The sequence below is a fragment of the Ornithorhynchus anatinus genome, chromosome 13 (genome assembly GCF_004115215.2).
Source record: "Ornithorhynchus anatinus isolate Pmale09 chromosome 13, mOrnAna1.pri.v4, whole genome shotgun sequence".
In the NCBI taxonomy this organism is placed as follows: Eukaryota; Metazoa; Chordata; class Mammalia; order Monotremata; family Ornithorhynchidae; genus Ornithorhynchus; species Ornithorhynchus anatinus.
In genome coordinates, this window is record NC_041740.1 from 25,806,042 (window position 1) to 25,828,969 (window position 22,928).

Consider the following 22,928-nt stretch of genomic DNA (forward strand, 5'->3'; position numbering starts at 1 on the left):
GAGGGACGCCGGGAGTTGGAGTTTCCCGGCGAGGCTTTACGTGGTGTCCCCGCCCGGGGCCTTCTCCCTCCGCGCCGCCATGAGCTCGGGATCCCGGGGATAAACTAGGGGCCGACACCACGCGCCCTAACGCCGACTCACCCGCGCCGGTGCGGCGGCTCGCGGAGCCGGGATCCGCTCCGGCGACCGCCCGGGCCCGGCGGGGGAGGCGGGCTGGGCCGCCCGGAAGGGAGGGGTGAGTGACGGGTGGCGCGGCCAATGGGGAGCGGGGAGGAGCGGGGAGGGGCGGGGCCTGGCGGGGGCGGGGAGGGGGCTGGAGGCGGCGGCGGCGGCGGCGGCGGCGGCGGCGGCGGCGGGGTCTGTCCTGAGGGCGGCTCCCCCGCCCCCCGCTCCTCCTCCTCCTCCTCCTCCTCCTCTTCGTCGTCCGCGGTCGGTCGGTCGGTCGGTGTCGGCGTCCGGCGCTGGGAGCCGCGGGTCCTTGCGTCCGTTTCCGCCGTCGGGGCGGGTCCGGGGGGCGGTGCCGGGGGCGGGCCGGGCCGGGGGTCCCTCCCGGGCGGGCGGGCGGGGGGTCGCGCTGGGGAAGACGGAGCGGGCCGTGCGCCGGGCGGGCGGGCGGCGGCGGCGGAGGGGGGGCGGCGGCGGCGGCCCGGACCAGCAGCAGCAGCAGCAGCAGCAGCAGCAGCAGCAGCCGAGGATGGAGCAAGTGGAGATCCTCAGGAGGTTCATCCACAGCGTCCAGGCCATGAAGAGCCCCGACCACAACGGGGAGGACAACTTCGCCCGCGACTTCATGGTGAGCCAGACGGACGCCCACCCGGGAGGGGCGGCCCTGCCTGCGCCGCCGCCGCCGCCGCCGCCGCCGCTTTGTGGGGGAGGGGAGGGGAGGGGAGGGGACGCCCACCCCCCTCCGACCCCTTCCCGCCCTCGCCCCTTCCCTTTCTCCTCCTCCTCCTCCTCTCGGTCCTCCGTCTGCGGGGGCGGCGGCGGCGGCCACCCCCCTATTGTCTCCGGAGCCCCCCGGGGAGGGTCGGCGAGCCGCGCGTTGGCCCCCGATCCTCCCTCCCTCCGCCGCCCCGACCTGCCCAGGGGGCACGGGGCGGATCGGGGGCGCCGGTTGGCATCCATCCTACCCCCATCCTGCGCCTGGAGGGGGGGGCAAGAGGCTGAGGATGGCCCGCAGCCTCCCCCGGCTCCCTTTCCCGGGTCTGCCGGTCCTGGTGAACCGGTCCTGCTGTAGCGCTCCGGGTGTCCCGGCGGGGCAGGGATGCCCGGCCAGCCCCCAGTCGCCCACCGCCCCCGGGTCCTTCGGACCCCATCCCGATGGCCGGTCCGGCCCGGGGGTCGTCCGTCCGTCCGTCCTTCCCCGCGGGGCGACGGCCGGGGCCTCTCCCCGAGGAGGGAGAAAGGGACCGGGGAACAATAGTCCGGCCGGTCCTTGCCCCGGGGGCAGGCAGGACCCTTCCTTCCCTCCCTGCCCGCCCCCGACCGGCCCGCAGCAGCCCCCAGCCCCGCCGCGCACCGTCGCCCGCTGCCCCTCTGCCTCGCAGAGCTGGAGGGGGGGGGGAAACGAGGTGCACCCCCACCCGCACCCACATGCAGACACCCCGTTTTTTCCGTGCAGAGCGGCCCCAGGGCAGTTGGCCGGGAGGCGGCTGCGGCTGCTGGTGCGGATATTGCGCAAGGCGTCGGGGCGTTGGAAAGCCTGGAGGTCCCGGCCGGGGGAAGAGGAAGTGTGCCGCTTGGGGAAGCCGTTTCCCCTGCCGGGCGTGATGGAGGAAGGGCTGGGAGAAGAGGAGCCAAGCTAGGTCCGGGAGGGATTTTTTCCTCTTTCATTCCAGCGTGTCGGTGGGGCGCGCACTAGGTGCGGGGCACTGTACCGAGCGCCTCCCAAGAGGGCTGCCCCCGCCCCATAGCGATGATACAACCTTCCCCCGCCGCGTCCTAGCCCCCTCTCTTCGGGGTCTGTTCTTTCTTGGAGTGCCCTATCTCCTTTTGAAGAGGTTCTTGGTGCTGAGAGATTTACGGGCCGTTGGCTTGAAAGGCTCCCGTCTAGTAAAGCGGGAGTTCACTGAGAAGGAACCCGTCCCCGGGGCGGGGAGGATGCTGACTACACGACTCGTTGCCCGAGCGTCTCTCCGACACCGTGTTTTGCCTCGAAAGTGACCATGGAGAGTCTTGGAGAAGAAGTGATGGGGGTGGCTCAGGTTTCAAGTCCTTGGAGAAAGTGCGGCTCAATGTACTAAGTGGCAGATTGTGCAGAGTGTAGAAGAAGTCGCTTGGATGCATGTGGTATTTCTTCGTGGAGCATAAATTTACCCAGTGATAATAACGGTGGTATTGAGCACTGACTGCGTGCCAGGCAATGTACTACTTGGGTGTATCCGCTTGGGTGAATACCAGCAAATCGTGTCGGACGTTAGTCCCCGGCCCACACGGGACTCCCAGTCTCGATCCCCATTTTGGAGATGAGGTGACTGAGGCACAGAGCAGTGAGGTGACTTATCCAGGGTCACGCAGCAGACAGGTGGCGGAGCCGGGATTAGAACCCCTGGCCTTCCGACTCTCGAGCCCGGGCTCTCACCACTGTCCCGGGCCGCTTCTTATATTGCAAACGTGCGTCCTACCCTGATCTTTGTAGTACTGGAAAGACTCTGTGGAGACTTGGACTGTGATATGCTTGGTAGCCAATTGCCAGAATTACCGTACTGGACGACATCGGATTTAGAAAATATAAAATATTGGCGTGCCGCGTCCCGGTAGTAGGTGCGTCGCAGAGTGTTTGTCACCCACCGTCTCGTCTGTTGAGAACTCCACTTTGAGGAATTAGAAGTCAGCCGCAGCCCTTGAGGAATTTACAATTAAAGGGGATGAGATAGGCCAATCACATGTAAATATAAAATCCAGAAATGTTAGCATACAGAGTCATCTACAGCTAAAACAGAATTGAGCCAAACTGTATCGGGGCGGAAAAGAAAAGTGGGAGCTGTAGGAGAGACAGAAATGACTAAAGTTCCTAGAGGAGCCCAGCCTTGAGAAGAGTATTGAAGGAAAGGAGGGATGAGAACATTCTTTGAGCCTGGGAATGCACATGTGATGGAATAGGACGAGAGTAAAGCGCTGCTGAATAGGACACACAATATTTGCTCGGCTGGAAAGGTGAATGCAGTTACTGAAAGGGGGGGAAAAAACGGTGTCTAGGAAAGGGCAATCCAATTGGAGAGCAGTAAAGCCTAATTCAATTTAAGTGGTAGTTACTGGTTAAATGCGCCCTACCCCCAGCTGCCCAGCACTTGCAGTACATGGTTGCAGTTTATGTATTTAAATGTGTCTTGTTCCTTCTCTAGAGTGTGAGCTCCTTAGGAGCAGTTCCGGGACTGTCAACTCTGTTGTATTCTCCCAAGTGCTTCATTCACTGTTTTGTACCCCGAATACACTCAATAAATATGACTGATTAAATTGGGGCATATATGTGATATTTTGGGCTCATGTCATTTCGATTTGATTAGGAGGACCAAAGACCATAAATGGAGGAAAAAAGTGGATAGACATTTTCCCTTACTTTTTGAGCATATTTTTCCGGGTTTCTCCTTTATAATCTATCATCTTCTTCTGCCTCCAGACCATCTCTACATGTATGTTTCCTGGGCATCTTAAGCTTAAAATGTCCACACTGAACCCCTCACTTTCCCTCCCTCCCAAATCTTCTCATCCACCTAACTTTCTCATCAGAGTTGACAGCACCATCACCGGCCTCCCCCCGGCCCGTTTCTGAGGCCTACAACTTTGACGTTATCTGTGACTTCTTCCTCTCTTTCAACCCCTATGTTCAGTCAGTTGCCAAACGCTGTCGGTTTTCGCATTTCCGGGCTGCACCCCTTCCTTTTCATTCAAATGACCATGCCGCTGGTCCAAGCACTTGTCGTATCCTGGGTTTGGCTCCTGCACCAGACTTCTCACTGGTCTCCTCCCCTCTCTCCCCTCTCCAGTCCATACTTCATTCTGTTGTCTGGATTATTTTTTTTCTAAAATGTCGTTCTGCACACATCTCCTCAAAAATCTTCCATGGATGCCTGTTCCTCTTGGCCCCAAGGAGAAATTCTGGACTGTGGGCTTTGAAGCACCACAGTCAGCTCTCTCCCTCTTACTTACCCACTCTCTTCTCCCTCTGTGCCCGGCTTGCACTCTTTGTTCTTCTCCATTTAACTTCCTCACTCTGTCTCTTTGTGTCTCCTGTTAGTGATTGCTTGCTCATGTCCTCTCCCTTACCTGGAATTTCCTCCCCTTTCACATCTGGCCCTTCACTGCTCTCCCCGTCTTCAAAGCCCTTCTAAAGTCCCATCTTTCCCAGGAGATCTCTCCCTCTTAATTTCTCATTTCCCCACCTTAGAGCTCCAAAAGGTGCCTTGGCATTTTGGTACCTCCTAAAGAGTTAAGTACTCTGCGCCTCCCTCCACTTATTAGAAATTATTATATATATTCTCCTGATTTCTCTTCTCTGAAATTTCATCCAACATCTATCTATCTCCCCCTCTAAATTGTAAACTCCTTGGTTAGGGACCATGTGTACTCTAACTCTCCGGTTTTTATTTTATTCCCCCCCCCAAGCATTAGTTCAGTATTCTGCCCGCAGGCAGATTTGAGTTGCTTTGAAAATAACAAAATGAAGTTATTCTTACTGTCTGCCAAATTTGCATTGCATAAGCTCCTGAAAATCAACTTGAAATATGCTTTTTTTGAAGAGGACAGTTGGGGCGTTAGCTTAGTGTCCCCAGAAGTGGCTAGCCATCAGATGGGACCATATTGCATCTCGGCTCTGAGGCTCACAGGTTGATATGGTGGGTACTGCTTACTTTTGGAGGACTATTTCGGTAAGGAACTTGTATTTTCTACTTATCTTTGTTCATGAGCTCTCAAAACCTTCCGCCCGGCATTTCCTGCCGTGACACCCAGGCCATCATGTGATGGGGGAGGCCCTGCGGCCTTGTTGGTAAATTGACACTTGGGCATCCAGCTCACCGTGACCGGGAACCTGCCGTTTGGAGGGGCAGAAGAGCAAAAGGGAATTCTTATATTGGGAGCCCCAGAAGGAAAGGGGACCGTGTTGAATTCCCACCTCTGTATTTCTCCTAGAGCTTTGTGCAGTTCTGCACACGCTAACGCTTTTACTACTAAACGAGAACTGTGACCCAGGAAAGCAGAGGGAACCGTGAACCCGGGGTGAACCTCTTGGAAGCCTCGAGCTGGGTCGTGGAACTGGCCACTACAGCCTGAAAAGGGGGGGGGCGGGCTTTTTTGCCTCTCAGGAGTAGCTTGAAGATCTCTTAACGTCCACAAATGGTGGGGAAAACTTCGCAGTAGTCAGCAGCTCCTTAAAAGCTACATAGAAACCCCTTCCCTGGATTGAGGAGTTGGAGACAATGAGGCCGAGTTTCAGTTCAGGAATTACAGTTGGGTGGGTGTTTCCTTAGGGAAGCAGTATGGTTTAGTGGGAGAAGCATGGGCCTGAAAGTCAGAGGACATGGGTTCTAATCTTGACTCTGCCACACGTCTGCTGTGTGAGCTTGGGCAAGTTTCTTAATTTCGCTGGGGCTCAGTTCCCTCATCTGTAAAATGGGGATTAAAACTACGAGCCCCATGTGGGTCAGGGACTGTGCCCAACTAATCACCTTGTTATCTACCCCAGCGCTTAAAACAGTGCTCGGCACATAGTGAGCGCTTAACGAATATCACAGTTATTATTGTTAGTACTGACATTGACCTTAGCTATCCAGAAGGGACCCTGAGCACCTTCACTCATCTCTAACTAGCCACTGTTCACACGATAGAGGTGTGAATGGGACTGCGTGCACCAAGCTACTGCCTACCTAAAGTGAATATCACCATCATCGTCGATGGTATTTATTCAGCGCTTACGTCTCCGCAGCTAAAGCCTCATTTTCCCCTTTTCCCTCTGCTCCTCCACCTCTCCCTTCCCATCCCCACAGCACTGTACTTGTCCGCTCAACTGTATATATTTTCGTTACCCTATTTATTTTGTTAATGAATTGTACATCGCCTTGATTCTATTTAGTTGCCATCGGTTTTTACGAGATGTTCTTCCCCTTGACGCTGTTTAGTGCCATTGTTCTTGTCTGTCCATCTCCCCCGATTAGACTGTAAGCCTGCCAAACGGCAGGGACTGTCTCTATCTGTTGCCGACTTGTTCATCCCAAGCGCTTAGTACAGTGCTCTGCACATAGTAAGCGCTCAATAAATACTATTGAATGAATGAATAGCACCTTATTAAGCATTTGGGAAACTACAATACAACAGATGTAGCAGTAAAGTTCCTTGCCCACAGCCAGGTTACGTATAGCGTTCGAGCCGGACTTGACACCCAGATTTTTGTTTTTCCAAGTTTATATGGTGCTCCCGCCTCCTTCCCTATTCCCTAGACAAGCTCCCCCAAGTCTTTTTGCGGTAGCCCAGGTTCCTAGATCTGGGAACTCCACTCCTCCAAAACAGTGTTCCGTCTTCTTCTGGGAACCTTAGCCCCAGCCGCTGCCGGTACCTCCATGCTTCCTGCCATTGTGTTCCCCTCTCATCCAGCTCGGCCACAGGACCCTACTCTTTGTGAGTCATCAGCACATTCTAGTGAAATCCGAGCTAATCTCTTTCCCACTATCTTGCTGCCCACGCACCTGATGACACAGAAAGCCCCAAAATAGTCTACTTAGGGCCCTGACCACAGGCCAGGCCCAGGTTCCTGCAGACTCTCAAACAGCAGCTTGGGGGGTGGGCGGGTGTTGTGTGTGTGTCGGGTGAGGGGGTCTCTTCCCATGACCTTGTTTGGGCCCCCGGGGGGGGCATCCTTCATTGGGGAGGAGAAATCTTCCAAGAGTTCATTTTCTCTGATGCAGTGAAGGAACCAAGGACTAACAAAGGGGTCAGAAATGGCAATGCTGTTTTCTTAATTTCCACCCTCGCTCCGATTTCAAAGATACGCTAAAAATTTTAGGTTTATAAAGAAGCTTAGTATTTGAACACTGAAGCACTCTTTCCTGTTGTGTCAGTTCAGCTGAAAAGGAACATCAGAAAGTAACCTCATGGTATCAGAAACCAGCTCTAAAGGGTAACAAAGTGTGGATTGCAGTTAATTGTCAAACCGTTTACGAGTTAAAAAAAAAAAGCCTGAAGCTTAAATCTATTCTTTTCTTACAGTATTTGTTAAATGTTTACCATGCGTCAGGCACTCTAATAAGCATTGGGGTTGATAGAACCTAATTAGTTTGGACACAGTCCATGTTCCACATGGAACTCAGTCTTAATCCCCATTTTACAGATGAAGGAACTGAGACCTCAAGAAGTGAAGTGAGTTGACCGAGATCCCACAGCAGACAAGTGGCAAAGTCGGGATTAGAAACCACTTCCTTCTGTCTCCCAGGCTCCTGCTCTCTCCAAGGAGGCCTTGCTGCTTTTAGGTGGAAAGAGATATTTCCAGATTTGGACCAGAATAAAGTAAATTCCAGTTTATCTTATGTCAACATCAAGTTTAGCAGTAGTACGTTTCAATTCTTTTCATATTTGTCCCAAAGTGTTTGACAGTTACTTGGCTAATATTTATATCATCCTGAGGGCAACCTTTGAGAAAGCTTCCAAAAATTCTGCTTTGACATTTTTCTCTAACCTCTACCACTGTTGCAGCAGTGATGCTCAGGACCTCTAGACTGTAAGCTCGTGGTGGGCAGGGAATGTGTTAGTTTATTGTTGTATTGTACTCTCCCAGGCGCTTAGTACAGTGCCTGGCCCACAGTAAGTGTTCAGAAAAAATGACAAAGAATGAATGAATGATGGCAATAAGCATAGATGGTTTTAAAGACAAAATACCACTCAGGGGCGTTTTTAAAAATTAAAATTCTTATGCCAGTATTTTGGCTGTTTCATTTTTTTTCTTCGATATCCAGGAAACCATGCCGAATGAAGAGGTTGAAATATTGAATACTCTAGACTCTGTGTAGCCCAAAATAATGACAGAGGAGTGCTTTTTCTACACTCCAGCTTGTTTTCCATTCAGAAGAGATTTAAGGAAGAAAGTTAAGAGACAGTGAGGCTACTGAATGGGTTTCAGACTTGATTACTTAAAGAATGTGGGCATAACCAAAGAAACTGTAAAGGTGATATACATTATTTGTTTAACGATTACTTTCCCAATTTCTTAAAGGTGAGAGCAAGAATTTATCTAAGTGATTCAGTGAGCTGAGTACAAGCCTGAATATGCCGGAGGAGTATGGCATGGGCCAATATCAGCCACTGATTTGGTGCGGGGGCTCGATAAGGCGGTTAACGTCAAGAATGGAATGTGTGCCTGTCCAAGAACAAATTGACATGCGTAACTCATCCCATATTACAAATACTGTGTGCTGGGTTATACTTGATGTATTTCTTGCAGACAGATGTGAATTTAATTGGCATTGAGAAGTAACCACATCTCCCAGTGCAAAAGGCCATTGTTTTTATATTCCAGGTGACTAATTATTAGTTCTCTTGATTCACCATCTAGCAATTATTGCAGAGGAGAATTACCCGATCACTAAAATTTAGGCACAATCTGATGTATGTAGAGTGGAGTTTATTATTTTATTACCCTTCCTTTGTTTTTATCCTTCTTTTAATTTTTTATTATTCTTCTAAAATATTAATGGCTTAATAAAGATTTCTGCAGCACATGTAATGTAATCTCTGTTTACCGTGTATGCCTTCAAATTAGATTGATTTTGTAATAGTGGTAATTGGTCAACGAATTGTACTTCATTCATTCAGTCGTTTTATTGAGCACTTACTGTGTGCAGAACACTGTACTTAGCGCTTGGAAAGTACAGTTTGGCAACAGATAGAGACAATCCCTACCCTATTTGAGCTCTTAACACTTGGCAAAACAGGGTACTAAGTGCTTGGGAGAATGCAATAGAGTTAGTTGACTTGATCCCTGCTCTAACGAGGGTATTCTATTAATGATTGAATTATGTGCCCCATAATTGCCAAGCAACCTAAATACCAGTCTGGGGGAATTATGTATTTGAACAAATGTTCTGAAGATGAAAACTGGAACTGACTTGAGGCTTTCTTTAAATTCTCACTTGTCACTGACATTTCATTGCATGGTTGAAAGATTCAGAGACACATGTAAAAACTGTTAGGAGACACACCTGCCAGCGAATGATTTATATAGGAGGCATAAAGCAAAGGGCTAGTATTGAGTCTCGCTTTACAGGATCTCGGTAATGAAACCCTAGTTTTTGACATCAAATTTATCAATTGCATTTAGAAAAATAAGTGGGAAGGTGGAGGTAGGGGAAGAGAGAATACTCTGAGCGGGCACACCAACCTGTAATAGGCTTTTGGGAGAGTATGTTAAACATGAAAGGTGTGGGTCCCGAGGAACTTACACTCTAATAAGGGGGACGGATGTACCTTGAATACAAAGAAGGGGAACAGAAGGGAAATATGAAAACTGGTAATACCAAGGATTTGGAAAAATGAATTATAAGTAGGAGTACATAATTTGATAGGTACCTCAGTGCTAAGGGTGGCTACAGGCTGATATAATCAGGGCAGTGCAGATTAGTCAGTTGTAGTTATTGAGCACTCACCGTGGGCAGAACACTGTACTAAGCCCTTGGTACAGTAGAATAGTAAACAGATAACATTCTCTGCCCACATTGAGTTTACAGTCTAGAGGGGGAATTACTTCTGGAATATCTCCCAGGGGAGGTAGGCTTTGAAGAAGACCCTCAGGGTGGCGAGAGGTGTGATCTGGTGAATTTGAAAGAGAAGGAGCAAGGCTTCCAGACAGGAGTGCTTACTACAGTGATGTGTATGCAGGCACCGATAAATACCATTGATTGAAGAGAATTAAACACCAGGTTCAGCATGAACATTATCCTGAGCTGAGCGTGTTGGCTAGGTTTTCATTTTAGCAACTTGATAGCCAAGAGTACAGAGTTGATCATTATTCTATATGGCCAAGTCTGCTTCTAGCGATAGCAATACAGTTTGGAAAATTAAAATCTAACTTTCATTATTTAAGAAGTAGCAGCAGCGGCCCCTGTACTAAGCCAGAGAGAAATCAAATTCACCTCTGAATTGTATATTATTATTTTTTGAAGTTGGCTAGGTTTTCATTTTAGCAACTTGATAGCCAAGAGTACAGAGTTGATCATTATTCTATATGGCCAAGTCTGCTTCTAGCGATAGCAATACAGTTTGGAAAATTAAAATCTAACTTTCATTATTTAAGAAGTAGCAGCAGCGGCCCCTGTACTAAGCCAGAGAGAAATCAAATTCACCTCTGAATTGTATATTATTATTTTTTGAAGTTTGGCACATGCTTAACCGTTTGCAAGATAAAAAAAAAATGATTGGATTGTGTCACTTGTCCTTTTCGTGAAGAAGTTTGGGAAAGACCACTTCAGCATTTGTGGCCTATAGTCTCAAGTCTTAAAAGTGACACTGGCCATTCCAGGCCTGGATCCCACTTTAATATTCACATTTCATTTGGACCCTTTGGTTTTAAAAAAGGCTCATGACTTGTTTTAAGAGGAAAAAGGACACACTCCAGGTTTTGTTTCCATTTTAAACACTTTGAAAACACATAATTATGGCTCTGGTATGTATTCTTAATGAAAATATATTTTGATAAATTTGTAGTCTAATCGCTCTTTAGGTTATGTGTTCTACAGCTCCGAGCTCTTTTTAGAATGGTAACAATCTCTGCTCCCAAGAAAAGAACTAAAATAGGAGACACAGTTAATAACCAAGACAAGTCCACAGTTTTCTAAATAATATCCTCGACTTAAAAATCAGACTTGTTTACTGATTTACATATCTGTAACAGTAGACTTATTACGATAAAATGCTTTTCTGTTGTACAGGATCATGCATGGGGGGAGGCTCAGGAAATATTTACCTTTTGATCTAACAGGCCTTTGAAGTGGCAATCCTTAATTCTGGTATAGTACTACTGTATTTTTGAAAATGACTTCAAAGAACTTTGGCAGAATTACTTGAGGTAAACAGACTGGGTCTGCTTGGGACTATCGTTTAGAGAATTCTTGGAGTGTTTTTTTTCTACCCTTTAGTATGGTTGTGTGCTGAACCTGCTAGAGGAGTGAAAATGTCTGGAACGCACCAATCTATTATATTAAAATAGAATGGATTGTTGGTTGGTTGTCAGTCTCTCGATGGCATCCCTTTTCTCTCTCCTTTCCCAACTCCACTGATCCCCATTGTACGATGAAGAACGTTTTTGTCAAAATAATAACTGTGGTATTTAAACGCTTACCAGGTGCCAGACATTGGACTAAACTCTGGGGTAGATAGAAGATAATCAAGGTCCCACATGGGGCTCTCAGTCTAAGTAGGAGGGAGAACAGTTGTTCAATTCCTAATTTTGCAGATGAGGGTACTGAGGCACAGAGGAGTTAAAAAAAACTTGCCCAGGGTCACAAAGCAGGCAAGTGACAGAGCTGGGATTAGCTGCGTCCTCTGGTTCTCAGGCTTGTGTTCTTTCCACTTAGGCCACACTGCTTCTCATCTGTTGCGTATCTGCTTGCCTCTATCTAGTCCAACCATAAGTTACAGTGTGGAGAGAGATTTGGTCCTGTGACTACTCACCGAAGCAGCCCTTTATGTTCATGTTTGTTGCGGACAGCGAGGGAATGTGTCTGTTTATTGTTGTGTGGTATTCTCCCAAGTACAGTGCTCTGCCACTAATCTTAGACAATTCAGGACCGTTCTAGACTCATAGTTTTTCAGTAAAGGCAGACTTAATTCAAAAACAGCTGGAGTCTCCATCTGAACGGAAGACCTGGTTGTCAGAGAGGACAGTGAGGTCCGTTGCTTGGGCCTCTTTTCTGGCAGGGACCAGCTGTTCTTTAGGTAAACCTCAGACAAATCTGTGTTAGAGGTATGTGGCCCAGACCCCCATCAGTGCCGTAGATGTAGCTTGTTTAATTCCAGGCAGCCTTGAACTGCATTTTCTGGAGAGAGGATATTTTGGATAAGGGGAAATTTACCTAGAAAACTAATATATTATAATTTAGAGTTTGGGACACAGACTAAGCAATTTTCCTGGGAGCCCAAATTAGAGGAAGTATAGCAATGCCTTGAGTCCCCTTCCAAAAATCTTGAAAAATAAGAGGCCCCTTCTGAAATCTTAAGACACAGGAGTCCCCTTCCGAAATCTTGAGAAATAAGAGGCCCCTTCTAAAATGTTGAGAAATACAATAAAGGCCTTTGAAGGTGTTTTTTCAAAAGATCTGTTTTTGAGAAAGAGTGTTTTAAGTCATTTAGACAGAATCTATGAAGTGCAAGCAATAGGCCCAGAAAAACTTAATAAGCAGAAAATTCTCAGAGACTCACCACACGAAAGAATTTTTGATAGGTTTTTGTGCCGCGTGCTTCCAGCGTGGTTTGGGAAAGAATGGGAAATATGGTAATGAGTTATCATGTCAATTTAAAATGTCATGTGACTGTTTTCTAGTAAGAAAATGGTGCTGGTTTGAAAGGAGATCTGGCAAATCCTATTAACCCAGAAGGAATCAGGGGGATTTTCCAGAGGAAAGCAACTCCAGTTACCTCTGAAGCAATTCTTGAGCTCCTTTTCTGAGAGACTGAGTGCCTCCTGGGTATTGCTGAGCTCATATCCCCACCCTGGCACCTTCCCAAGTGTCTGAGGATCCAGTGTCAGGCCCTGCTTTCCAGAGAAAAGGCTCATCTAGAGGACAGGTAGGCGAAAACATGGTTTGGGGGACTTAACTGAAGTACTGCCTTCTAAAAAGTCATTTCAAGAGAAACATCATTTCTAGGCATGTCCTGACTCAAACTCACTGGTGTGAAATCTTAGTAATAGATCCTGCATTTGCAAAATGAAATAGTTTAGCTGAAACCATTTCACAAAGTGGAGAGACTTCTGAAGTTTGGCATTAGAATGCTTTCTTTTAGCATTGGAGCTGTAGTGGGTAATTTTCAGTAGCAAACCCTTCCATTTAAACGTTCAAAATGTGACAAGGCTAGTTTTACAGAAACGAAAAGATCAGTCACAAGTATTTTGTTGAGTGCCGACTGTGGTGTTGAGTAAGAACAGCTAGGAAATCGCCATTCCCCATTTTCTCTTTTTTTTTTTGGTAATTCTGCATATTTCCATGCTGGTTCTCCTTTAAAGCCGTTGGTCTACCTCTATTGATTGAACACATGTAAGGCAGGAAGAAGAGATATCTGACCCAGCTTGAGGGCTCTTGTTGCAGAAGCAGTAGAATGTAGCTAGCTTGTGATCACGGAGTGAAGGCAGAGAAGTTGAGGTTTTTTATTTTTATGGCTGAGTACTCAATTATTTTAAATGTGGTTTGTGTCTTTTGTCTATTATCCCCAATTATTTGCATACAAGGCCGTGTCCATTGATTGGGTGCTGATGTCAGTGTGAAGAGAGTAAGTATATATTTTATGTAGTATTAAATTAAGAAAAAGTTGGCTCTCTACTCAGTGTATAGGTAATGTTGCTAAAGCAGAGTGAATAAAATCACTTACCTTTTTGTCGATCAAAGTAAGGGTGAAGGTAATGGGTAGATTTACAGCTCAAAAGATTGAAATGGGACATAAAACTTACCTTGTGGAAGTAAAATCCAAAGGAATTGAGTCATTGGTATTTTAGTAAAATGGAGGCTCTCGGCTGAGTGGCCAGCAGCTCTTATTGAGGAAAACACCTGACGCTGTAGGAAGATTGAAGTTGGGAGAACAATATGAAAGGACGTAACATAAGATCAGGGTTGCCAAGGGGAATTGAAAGGGATACCCTAAATATAAATTTCTTTCTTAACCAGGAAGAGCTATTCAGTTTAACAATGGTTAGAGCTCCCCTTCCACAAAAAAGAAATAGTAAGAAAAAGTTAAGTGATCTTAATACCAGAAACTCTCTAAGGCTTCCCCACCTCTTCTCCTGAAACACAATTTTTGAGAATGTATTTTTGAGAATGTACTTAAAGGAGGCTGATAAAGAGCAAAATCCAGAAACTTTTATTAAGAAGCTTAAAATATTCTGGTTGACATTGCCACATTTCTTTTCTGATTTGCACAAGGGAGATGCAAATTAGCTGCAGTGCAACCAGATTTGGCTAGAAAATGCATAGATTTGGAGATTGAATTAGCATTTTCCCCCTAAGGCCATGTACCTATTATGTAGAAAACAGCATTTCATTCCCCAGGATTATCAGTTTGGTAGTAGGAGAAATGGTATTTTGGAGCACCTTCTGAGTGCAGTACTTTGTATTAAGCACTTGGGAAACACATTTCCTGACGACAAGGAGCTTGCCTTCTAATGTGGGGGAGAAATACATAGAGATATGGAATAAGCATATGTGCACAAACCCTTAGTGTAGCATAAATAAGTTCATGAGGGACCCAAGGGTTGATAAGAAAAATTGAGGTACCAATAATAATAAATGTGGTATTTAGACACCTGCTATGTACCAAGCACTGTGCTAAGCACTGGGGTAGATACAAGATAATGAGATCTCACATGGGACTCGCAGTCTAAGTAGGAGGGAGAACAGGAATTGAATCTCCATTTCACGGATGAGGGATCTGGGGCACAGAGAATTTAAGTGATTTGCCCAAGGTCATTCAGCAGGTACTGGGAGGAGCCGGGAGTAGAATCCAGGTCCTCTGACTCCCAGGCCTGTGCTCTTTCCACTGGTCCACGCTGTGTCTCTAGTCAGGAAAGGCTTGTTGGAGGAGGTGGGGAGGGCTTAGGAATAGTGGCCTTGGGGACAGTGTGAGCAAAGGTTCATAAACAGGCAAGGCAAGAGCGGGGTGCAGCCAGGAGGTGTGTTTAGGAAGACCAAAAAGTGTAAGCAGGGGATGAGGAGGTGAGGCAAGCCAGCAGGTGTGGTGTGAAGAGCCTTAAAGCCAATGGTAAGGAAATGGGCAACATAGGATTTTGGAGGAGAGCCTGAGGTATGTGCTGAGCAAAGCTGTCTTAAAGATTATCTGGGCAGGTATAGGCTGAAGTGGGGAGAGGCTGGAAACAGGGAAACTATAGGTAGGTTGATATATAGTCCGATTGTGATCCGAGGAGTACTTGAACCAGGGTAGAGACTTAGAGGTGAAGAGGAAGAGACAGATCCAAGAAATGTTTTTTGAGGGGAAGACAATGGGTTTTGACAGTAGACTGCATTTAAGAGAAGGAATGTTGCGGTAGTAATGGTATTTAAAGTGCCCATTTTGTTCAAAGCACTGCACTAAACCCTGGAAATGAAGTACATGGATAAGACTTTTGTACTCTCCCAAATGCTTAGTACAGTGCTCTGCACACAGTACGCGCTCAATAAATACAATCGAATGAATGAATTCATTCAATAGTATTTATTGAGCGCATACTATGTGCAGAGCACTGTACTAAGCGCTTGGAATGTACAAGTCGGCAACAGATAGAGACAGTTCCTGCCCTTTGACGGGCTTACAGTCTAATTGGGGAAGACAGGCAGACAAGAACAATGACAATAAATAGAGTCAAGGGGAAGAACATCTCATAAAAACAATAGCAACTAAATAGAGTCAGGGTGATGTACATCTCATTAAACAAAATAAACAAAATGAATGAAAGACATAGATTCAGTCCCTGGTGTCTAATAATAATAATGTTGGTATTTGTTAAGCGCTTACTATGTGCCGAGCACTGTTCTAAGCGCTGGGGTAGACACAGGGAATCTAAGGGACTCACAGTCTAAGAATAATGTTAGGAGGGGGTTGGTGCCAGATACATATGCAGAGCTGGATAAATGTAAAAGACAAAGGTGATGATAAACTCAAAATAAGCAGTAGGGCTTCAGGCTCATCATGGTTCAAGTCGCAGCTAGGGTTACGGCGGTTACGGTGGTGACCTCAGTGTTGTAAAAGCTGAGACGGTGTGCTGCCGTAGTTTGAGTCCATACTGGGCTGGAGTGGAGGCTGAGGGGACTCTGGGTGGCATGAGGTTGGGGGCAGCCTTTCTCCCACACAGTTGGGCCCCAGTGATTGGCCGTAAGGGCAGTGATGGGTCGCTCACACTGCTCTTGCCATTTGTCAAGGATGATGCCAAGGATGCAGACTTCAGTCATGGGGAGGAGGTTGAGAAGTGAGGGTTTAGAAGGGAAGATGAGAAGATGTTGAGTTCGAGGTACTAGTGGGTCATCCATGAGAAGATGACCAGGAGGCTAGAAGAGAGGTGGGATGACTAGCACAGGGGAGGCCAGAGGGAGAGCGAGAGAACAAGTGAGATTTGTGAGTATCTGTGCAGAGGTGGTTACCTGAAGCCATGTGTTCCCCAAAAGACTGAATGTAGAGGGAGAAGTGCAGAGTCTTGCTTGCATTCAGGGGAAGAGTTGGACATGGAGCCAGGAAAGGAAGCTCTAGAAGTGGTCATAGAGGAAGGAGGGAAACTGGGAGAGGACCTATTTGGGAAAACCAAGAACAGAGCTCTAAATTCATTTAAAAGTCTTAATGGAGGACTTGGAGGAGTTTTACTTATGGTAGTAAATATTGAAAGTGGGATTGGAGCAAATAAAGGTTTATTTTGAAATTAACAGCCCTCACTTTTTATTAGAATTATATTATGAAAGGTTGGCAATCTGTTGGCAATCAAATAGAGTGAACACGCATGGGATGCCACCTGCATTTCAGTAGATATACCGTCTACATTAATGAAGGCCTAAGTGTCATTTTGCAGGAGTACACCGAGTTTGGCTGAATCTACAGTGTTTCTCTAAGGGTCCCTAGTTTCTCCCCACCTTCTACCTCCCCTCCCCCCACACTCTGCCCACACCCCACCATACTCCAGAGCAATTATTGCATTCCTCTCCCAGGTCCTCTGAACGTGGACACTGCTTCCAAATCCATCAGGAGCCGAGGTGGAGGGAGGCCGGGTGCTGGAAATAGACCAGACGTTAAGGTTTCTGGCACCACATCTCTTTCAAACCCAGCTGAAGACTGGATTCTAGTATAAAACCAGATGGCTGGACGCCTTTGCCATGACTCTGAGGAGTGTATGGTAGGAATAATAGAGGAGGCAACGGGTAGGGAGGCCAGCAGTCACTTAGGAAATGTAGTAAGCCCGTTTCACGGCAGCACCATTTTTTTAATTGATCAAATGTGGTGTGTAGATAGTTTGGAAGTGTCCATAAGCTCTTCCTTTACATATCATCTTTTCTGGATAGATTCTCACGAAACACTTCGCCGTATTCTGAGTTAGGGGACTCAATCTTTTGAGGTTGTATTTGGGATAAAAGGAATCCTAGTTTCCCTTCTCACCATTTGGGGTTATTAATGATTTGGAGTTTGGGTTTTATTTTTGATTCCCACCATCCATGAACTGTTTATCAGGCAAATAATGCTGCTTTTTCACTTGCCCTGTTCATTTAACTGGGGACTGTAGAATTTCCTTCTTGAGCCTCACACAAAGGTATTGCGAGTGCCACAGCGGTGCAATGGAGCGGAAGAGAAGAAAAGCAAAGGTCAGGTCAGCGGAAGATGTTGTGTGGTGAACAATAAACAGAAATTTTTTGACACCTCTGTTGCAAAGCATCACTGGCTCCACCAGCTAATATCTGTTTTTTTCTGTAGTTCTTTAATTTATCATGCATTGGCATGTACATATTCCCAGAGGCCCTAAAGGGCAGGTCACTCTGAGAGTTAAAATTAAAGGGGGTTTCAAGAGAAAGGGTGGCACACTACAGCCAAAGAGGGCTAAAGGTCCCAACGCAGCCCCATCAGTACTCTCCAGCCATTTACTTACATTTAATCTGTAGGATGATCAGGAATTATACTTTGCATACTTATGAAAATCTGGATATGTAGGTCCCATCTGACTAGGAAGGTGATGCAACGACACATTGTTAAATTGCTTATTAACAGCATACCTAGGTCTACTAAACAGGGGAGAATGAGCGATTATCTTTGCTTTCCATTTGTGCGAATCTCATTTAGGATTAATATGTTTGCGCCCTTGTTCCTGAATCCCTGTTTTACAGATGAGGGAATTGAGGAACAGAGAAGTGAAGTGATTTGTCTGAAGTCACACAGTAGACAAGTTGTGGCCCTGGAGTCAGAACCCAGGTCCTCTGACTCCTGAGCCTGTACTTTTTCAGCTAGGCCACGCTGCTTCTCTACAAACAGTAGAGTTGGTAATAATAGTAATAGTGATAATAATGAAAAAAACAAAACACCCAAAAACCTTGGTAGACATGATCGCTGCCCACAAAGATCTTCCAAACAGTAGTCTCCCCCATCACTGTGCTCCAGCTTGCTCACGTCGGTCCTCGCTTGCCAATCTACTCACCATGCATTGGTCTTATTTCTCTTGCTGATAACCTCTTGCTCATGCCCTCCTTAAATGTACTGAGTAAATGGGGCTTCCAGGGTTAGGGTCTTGAGGTCTCATTAATCTTGATTTTAAAAAGAAAAGTGACAAGGATTTAGGAACAGTGTATGACATAATTTTAAAAACTGCTATGTGTGTATTCTTATTTGTCTCTTTCTGCTATTCTTTGTCTATACGTGTGCATCTCTTCCTAGATGCGCTTGTGTTTATCCCTTCCCTTCTGATTTCTCTGCATGAATATATTTGCTTTTATTCTTCCTGAGCATCAAACAGAAAATTCTCACTCTTACTGCGTAGAAGCAGTAATTCACATTTAATTGAGTCCCCTTAACTAGAAGTAGAACAAGAGATTTCCACTTAAGATGCCTTATTTGGAGGCATATGGGCAAATTGAAACTCTGCTTCTCAAGAAATGAGGGAGGATAGCAATTGTATTTCCTTGAAACTGTGCTGAGGAGATTCTCTACAAACAAAATTATATTTAGCTATTTGAAGAGTAAAGAATTAAGCTTCCTTTTCCCCTACAGGTCATTTTTATGCATGCTAATCAGTAGCAACCGTATGATTGCAGTGTATATTAAAGGATCATTTTAAAAGCCTAAACGAAACCTTTTCATTGTAGCATTTAAGAAATGTAATGTGTTAAAACAGCAGAGTCAGTATAAATTCATGTAGGTGATTACATTTTACAATTTGTAATCTAACTTGATTTTCATTATTAGGATTTATTTTATATGTATTCTATTTAGGGTGTTAATTTGACTTGTGCATTTCATCAACTCATGCTTTTGACTCATAGACTTAAGTTAGAAAGGTGTAGGCAAAATAACTATTTAGGGAAAACACTAATTTAAAATCCAGGAAACTAGGTATTTTTCTTTACAAGTGAGGACTAATAATAGAAAATATCAGTGATATGTTAATATTATTGACATTTGCTTTTAAATTTTAAGTATTGATATTGAGGATTTGTCTAATGACCTTTGGTTTCAGTGTATTGTCAGTCCCTTTGTCCAGCTGGAGATCAAGCTTTTTAATGAGTCAGCGTGCAGTGTAATCAGGCATTTCCTAAGAAAAAAAGACTGATTTTGCCTAGGTAGTATAATGAAGTTGCGCAGGTTTTGAGACAATACTGTGGTAATGGAATAGGTAATCAAATAGATTATGAAACGCTGGGAACTAAAGGGTAGTTTGTTAGGTTTACTTCAGAAATGTGTCCAACTGTCAGCCATTTTAAACCTCTCCTTTACATTAGTATGCCTAGGAACATAAATTTATTAGCAATTATTTGTAAAACTCCTGAAATTAGGTGTGAATGGTAGTAGGTGTGTCATTTCAGACATTGAGTGCCTGGTGATAGAACAAAGTCAGGTCATTTCAGACATTGGGTGCCTAGTAATAGAGCAAAGTCATGGACAAGTGAGAGACAAAAAAGCACAAACCAAAAAACTTGGTAAGGAATTACTTTATTCCTTTGTATGCCAGTGCAAGAAGAGGGAAATAAAGGATGGGGGGGGGGAGAGAGAGAGAACAAGAGCACACATACTCCTATATACAACCCAGGTTACAGTCTTTGAAAGTATGGGTTTATGACTGTATCATAGAGAATGTTTGCCCAGAGACTTACATGCAGTTAGCTAGGCTACCTTCCAGAATCAACCCGGACGTGACTGTTAGCCAATCCAAGTAAGTAAAAATACATTGTAGATCCCTCCTTATTCTTTTTCCTCACCCAGCTTCACTCCCCTCCCCTGTTTCCAGGGTCTCTTCCGTCACTCCCCTCTCTACACCCCAGGCCCGGTTCCTCCACACACCTTCTGTGCTCTGGTATCTTTTATTTATGTAATTATTTATTTTAAAGGGTGATGATTCTTGCCTTGCCCACCTCTTCTCCACTTCCTGCTGTAGCTTAAAGGCCTGGAAATAAGAGCAAGAGGGACGAGGTGTCCTGGGTAGGGACCACGTTGCCTACCGCCCCTCATCCTTCTCTCGGTCCATCTGTCTTGATTCCGTACAGTTTTGGCCGGGGCAGGGAAGCAAGGTTACCAACAGAAAGTATGGGATGGCCGCCGGCATCCTTAGGGTTAGGTTTGTCTTATTTTTTAATTAACTGGAACAAGGTGGGCAGACCAAGGCAAGGGAGAATTAGGCTGAGTTCAGGGAAGCGGGACAGAGCCAAGAAAGTAGGAACTGGGGAGAGCAGGCAGGGAGTGGGGTAGGAGTCCCTGCTGTGCTGGAGGGTGGCTCCTTGTACGGAGAGAGGTCATCAGGCAGGGCTACGGTACCTGGGCTCATAGATGGAAAGTGAACTTTTAATTCAGGCAATTTCATGGAAAGAGTGAAATGCTGAAAGGTCACTCCTTGCATCCTCTACTGTGCCTATTAAGTCAATTCTTACTAAAAGTTCCTTTTTTTCATTGGTAAAGTAATATGTGTTAAACTTTTTAGTTTTTTTTTACGGTAATTAAAAAAAATCAGAGCAGTGTTGCATATTGTAGAGTTGAAATCTAGTTTTCAAAAATATTAAAATTTCTTACAACTAAAACCTAGAAACCTTATGCTCTTTGTAGTCTGTCGTTGGATTTAATACAGTACAGTCAGATCAGACACAGTCCCTGACCTAAAGGGGGAATTCTCAGCCTTAGGGAGAGGAAACAGGTATTTGATCCCCATTTTACAGATAAGGAAACTGAAGCACAGAGAAGTGTAGTGACTTACCCAAGATCACCCAGGCAGGTGGCAGAGTCGGGATTGGAGCTCAGGCCTTCTGACTCCAAGGCCTGTGCTCATTCCAGTAGGCCGTGCTACTTCTCAGTGCTTCAGTAAGTCAAATCTGGTTCTACCATAATGTGTTTTTTCAATGGCATTTTGGTGAAACACAGTTAGGGACTCAAGGTATCTTTTTTCGACATTTGTTCCTGTTTGGACTGTTTAGTGCTGCTAACTGAAGAAACAGTTTGCACATGTGTTTATGGCTTTGCAATAGCCACATTATGAGTTTTCCCTAACATGGAGTTTTTGCAAGAGCACAACCCCTGAGTTACAGAACAACTGGGTGTGTGGTGAAATATAAAGCCAAAATGATTTCAGCTGCAGGCTATAGTGTCGGCAGTTATTATGAGTTAATAAGAAAACTTTAGGATTTTTCAAAAATGCCCCTAGTTCTTTTCCAGCATGTGTAAAGGTTCTTAGAGCAGGAGTTTGTGCGGAGCTGTTTCAAAATGCCTATGTTTCCACCTTGAAATGTGTGCACATTAAAGGGATTTCACTGCACTCTCAATAGGAAAAGGGTAGAGTTCCATTCCATAGCCACAGTAGCACATAAAATTCTGAGAAATTTCTGTAAGAAATTCTGTAAGATCTATGAGAATGTTTTATTTTGTTTTATTTCCCCTTTGCATAGCTGCCTTTGTTTTCCAGGAGGTTGAGAGATAACATTTCCCCGGAGCCAGTGAACAAGGTTTTCCTGGTGTTCGTTGAACCAAAAAAATGCTTTATTCCTCTGGCCGAGCACTTTCTGTATTCACTCACAGTCCATTTTTCCCATGAAAATACTACAAAAAGTTAGCAGAGAGGAACTGTGGGAAAGGAGTAAAAGCATGTTTCAGGGCGAAGGAAATGGGAAGAGAATTATAGAGCCAGAGGAAACATCCATCTGTTTGAGTCTAATATATTTGAATGATCCCAGAAGCTCAGAAACTTAAAAAAAAATAGTTATAAAGGAGATCTGGCAAACAATGAAGAATTTTTATAAAATGAAATAATTACCCACAGTTTGCGTATTATACTTCTGTAAGGTGTTGCTTTGCTAAACTGATTCTATGTGGGCAAGACAGCACTTAAGCTATTTCAGTGAATGCTGTCCTATTCTTTAAAGGTATCAGGGATATGGAAGGCGTCAAGCTTATTAATGTTTTTATTAAAATGATGATTTGGCTGGCTTGATCTATTGCAGGCCATAGAATATGCATTACTTGATCAAACCCAGTTTCATTCACCGATTCTTCAAAAAGAGCTCTTTAGTCTTCAGTTGAAACTACTTCAAACCCTCTTTTCAATTTTAGAATCTGGTTCTTGAGGTTTCTAGACTCATACACTTAGGTTTCTAGCAAATACATTGTTAGGGTAAAGGAATTGTTGACTAAAAATTGTAATGTAAACCAGAGCTGGAAAATGTTCAACAACATTCCTAACGTTTGTAGAGTCTCAAAGTGGATAAACAGCAGGTCAGGTAATGAGCAGAATTTGAACCAATCATATTTATTGAGTGCTTACTATTTGCAGAACACTGTACTAGGCGTTTGGGAAGGTGCACTATAACAGAATTGGTAGACATGTTCCCTACCCACACTTCCAGTGTTGCTGAGAATTTGGGATCTAATACAGCAGTCCGTGGGAGCTCCCTTGCGGCGTAACGTCCACCGGTTGTGTTGTGGCTTCTGATTAAGACCTCTGAAAATCCTTATGGGGGTGAGCACATTATCCTAAACCCTGGACCTGTGCTGATGGCTGAGTAGGTCAGAGTAGGAGGAGCTCATAC

At 45.4% G+C, this 22,928-nt stretch overlaps 1 protein-coding gene across 2 annotated transcripts in view; it reads left to right on the forward strand.

Annotated features, from left to right (window-relative positions):
• Positions 1–658: 658 nt before the first annotated feature.
• PTPN12 (protein tyrosine phosphatase non-receptor type 12) overlaps positions 659–22,928 on the forward strand; it is a 108,189-nt gene continuing 85,919 nt past the window's right edge. For both annotated transcript variants that reach the window (XM_029078233.1, XM_029078234.1), the window contains exon 1: positions 659–793. In XM_029078233.1, the coding sequence (XP_028934066.1) occupies positions 695–793 (99 nt within the window). In that variant the 5' untranslated portion in view covers positions 659–694. The remainder of the gene's footprint in view (positions 794–22,928) is intronic.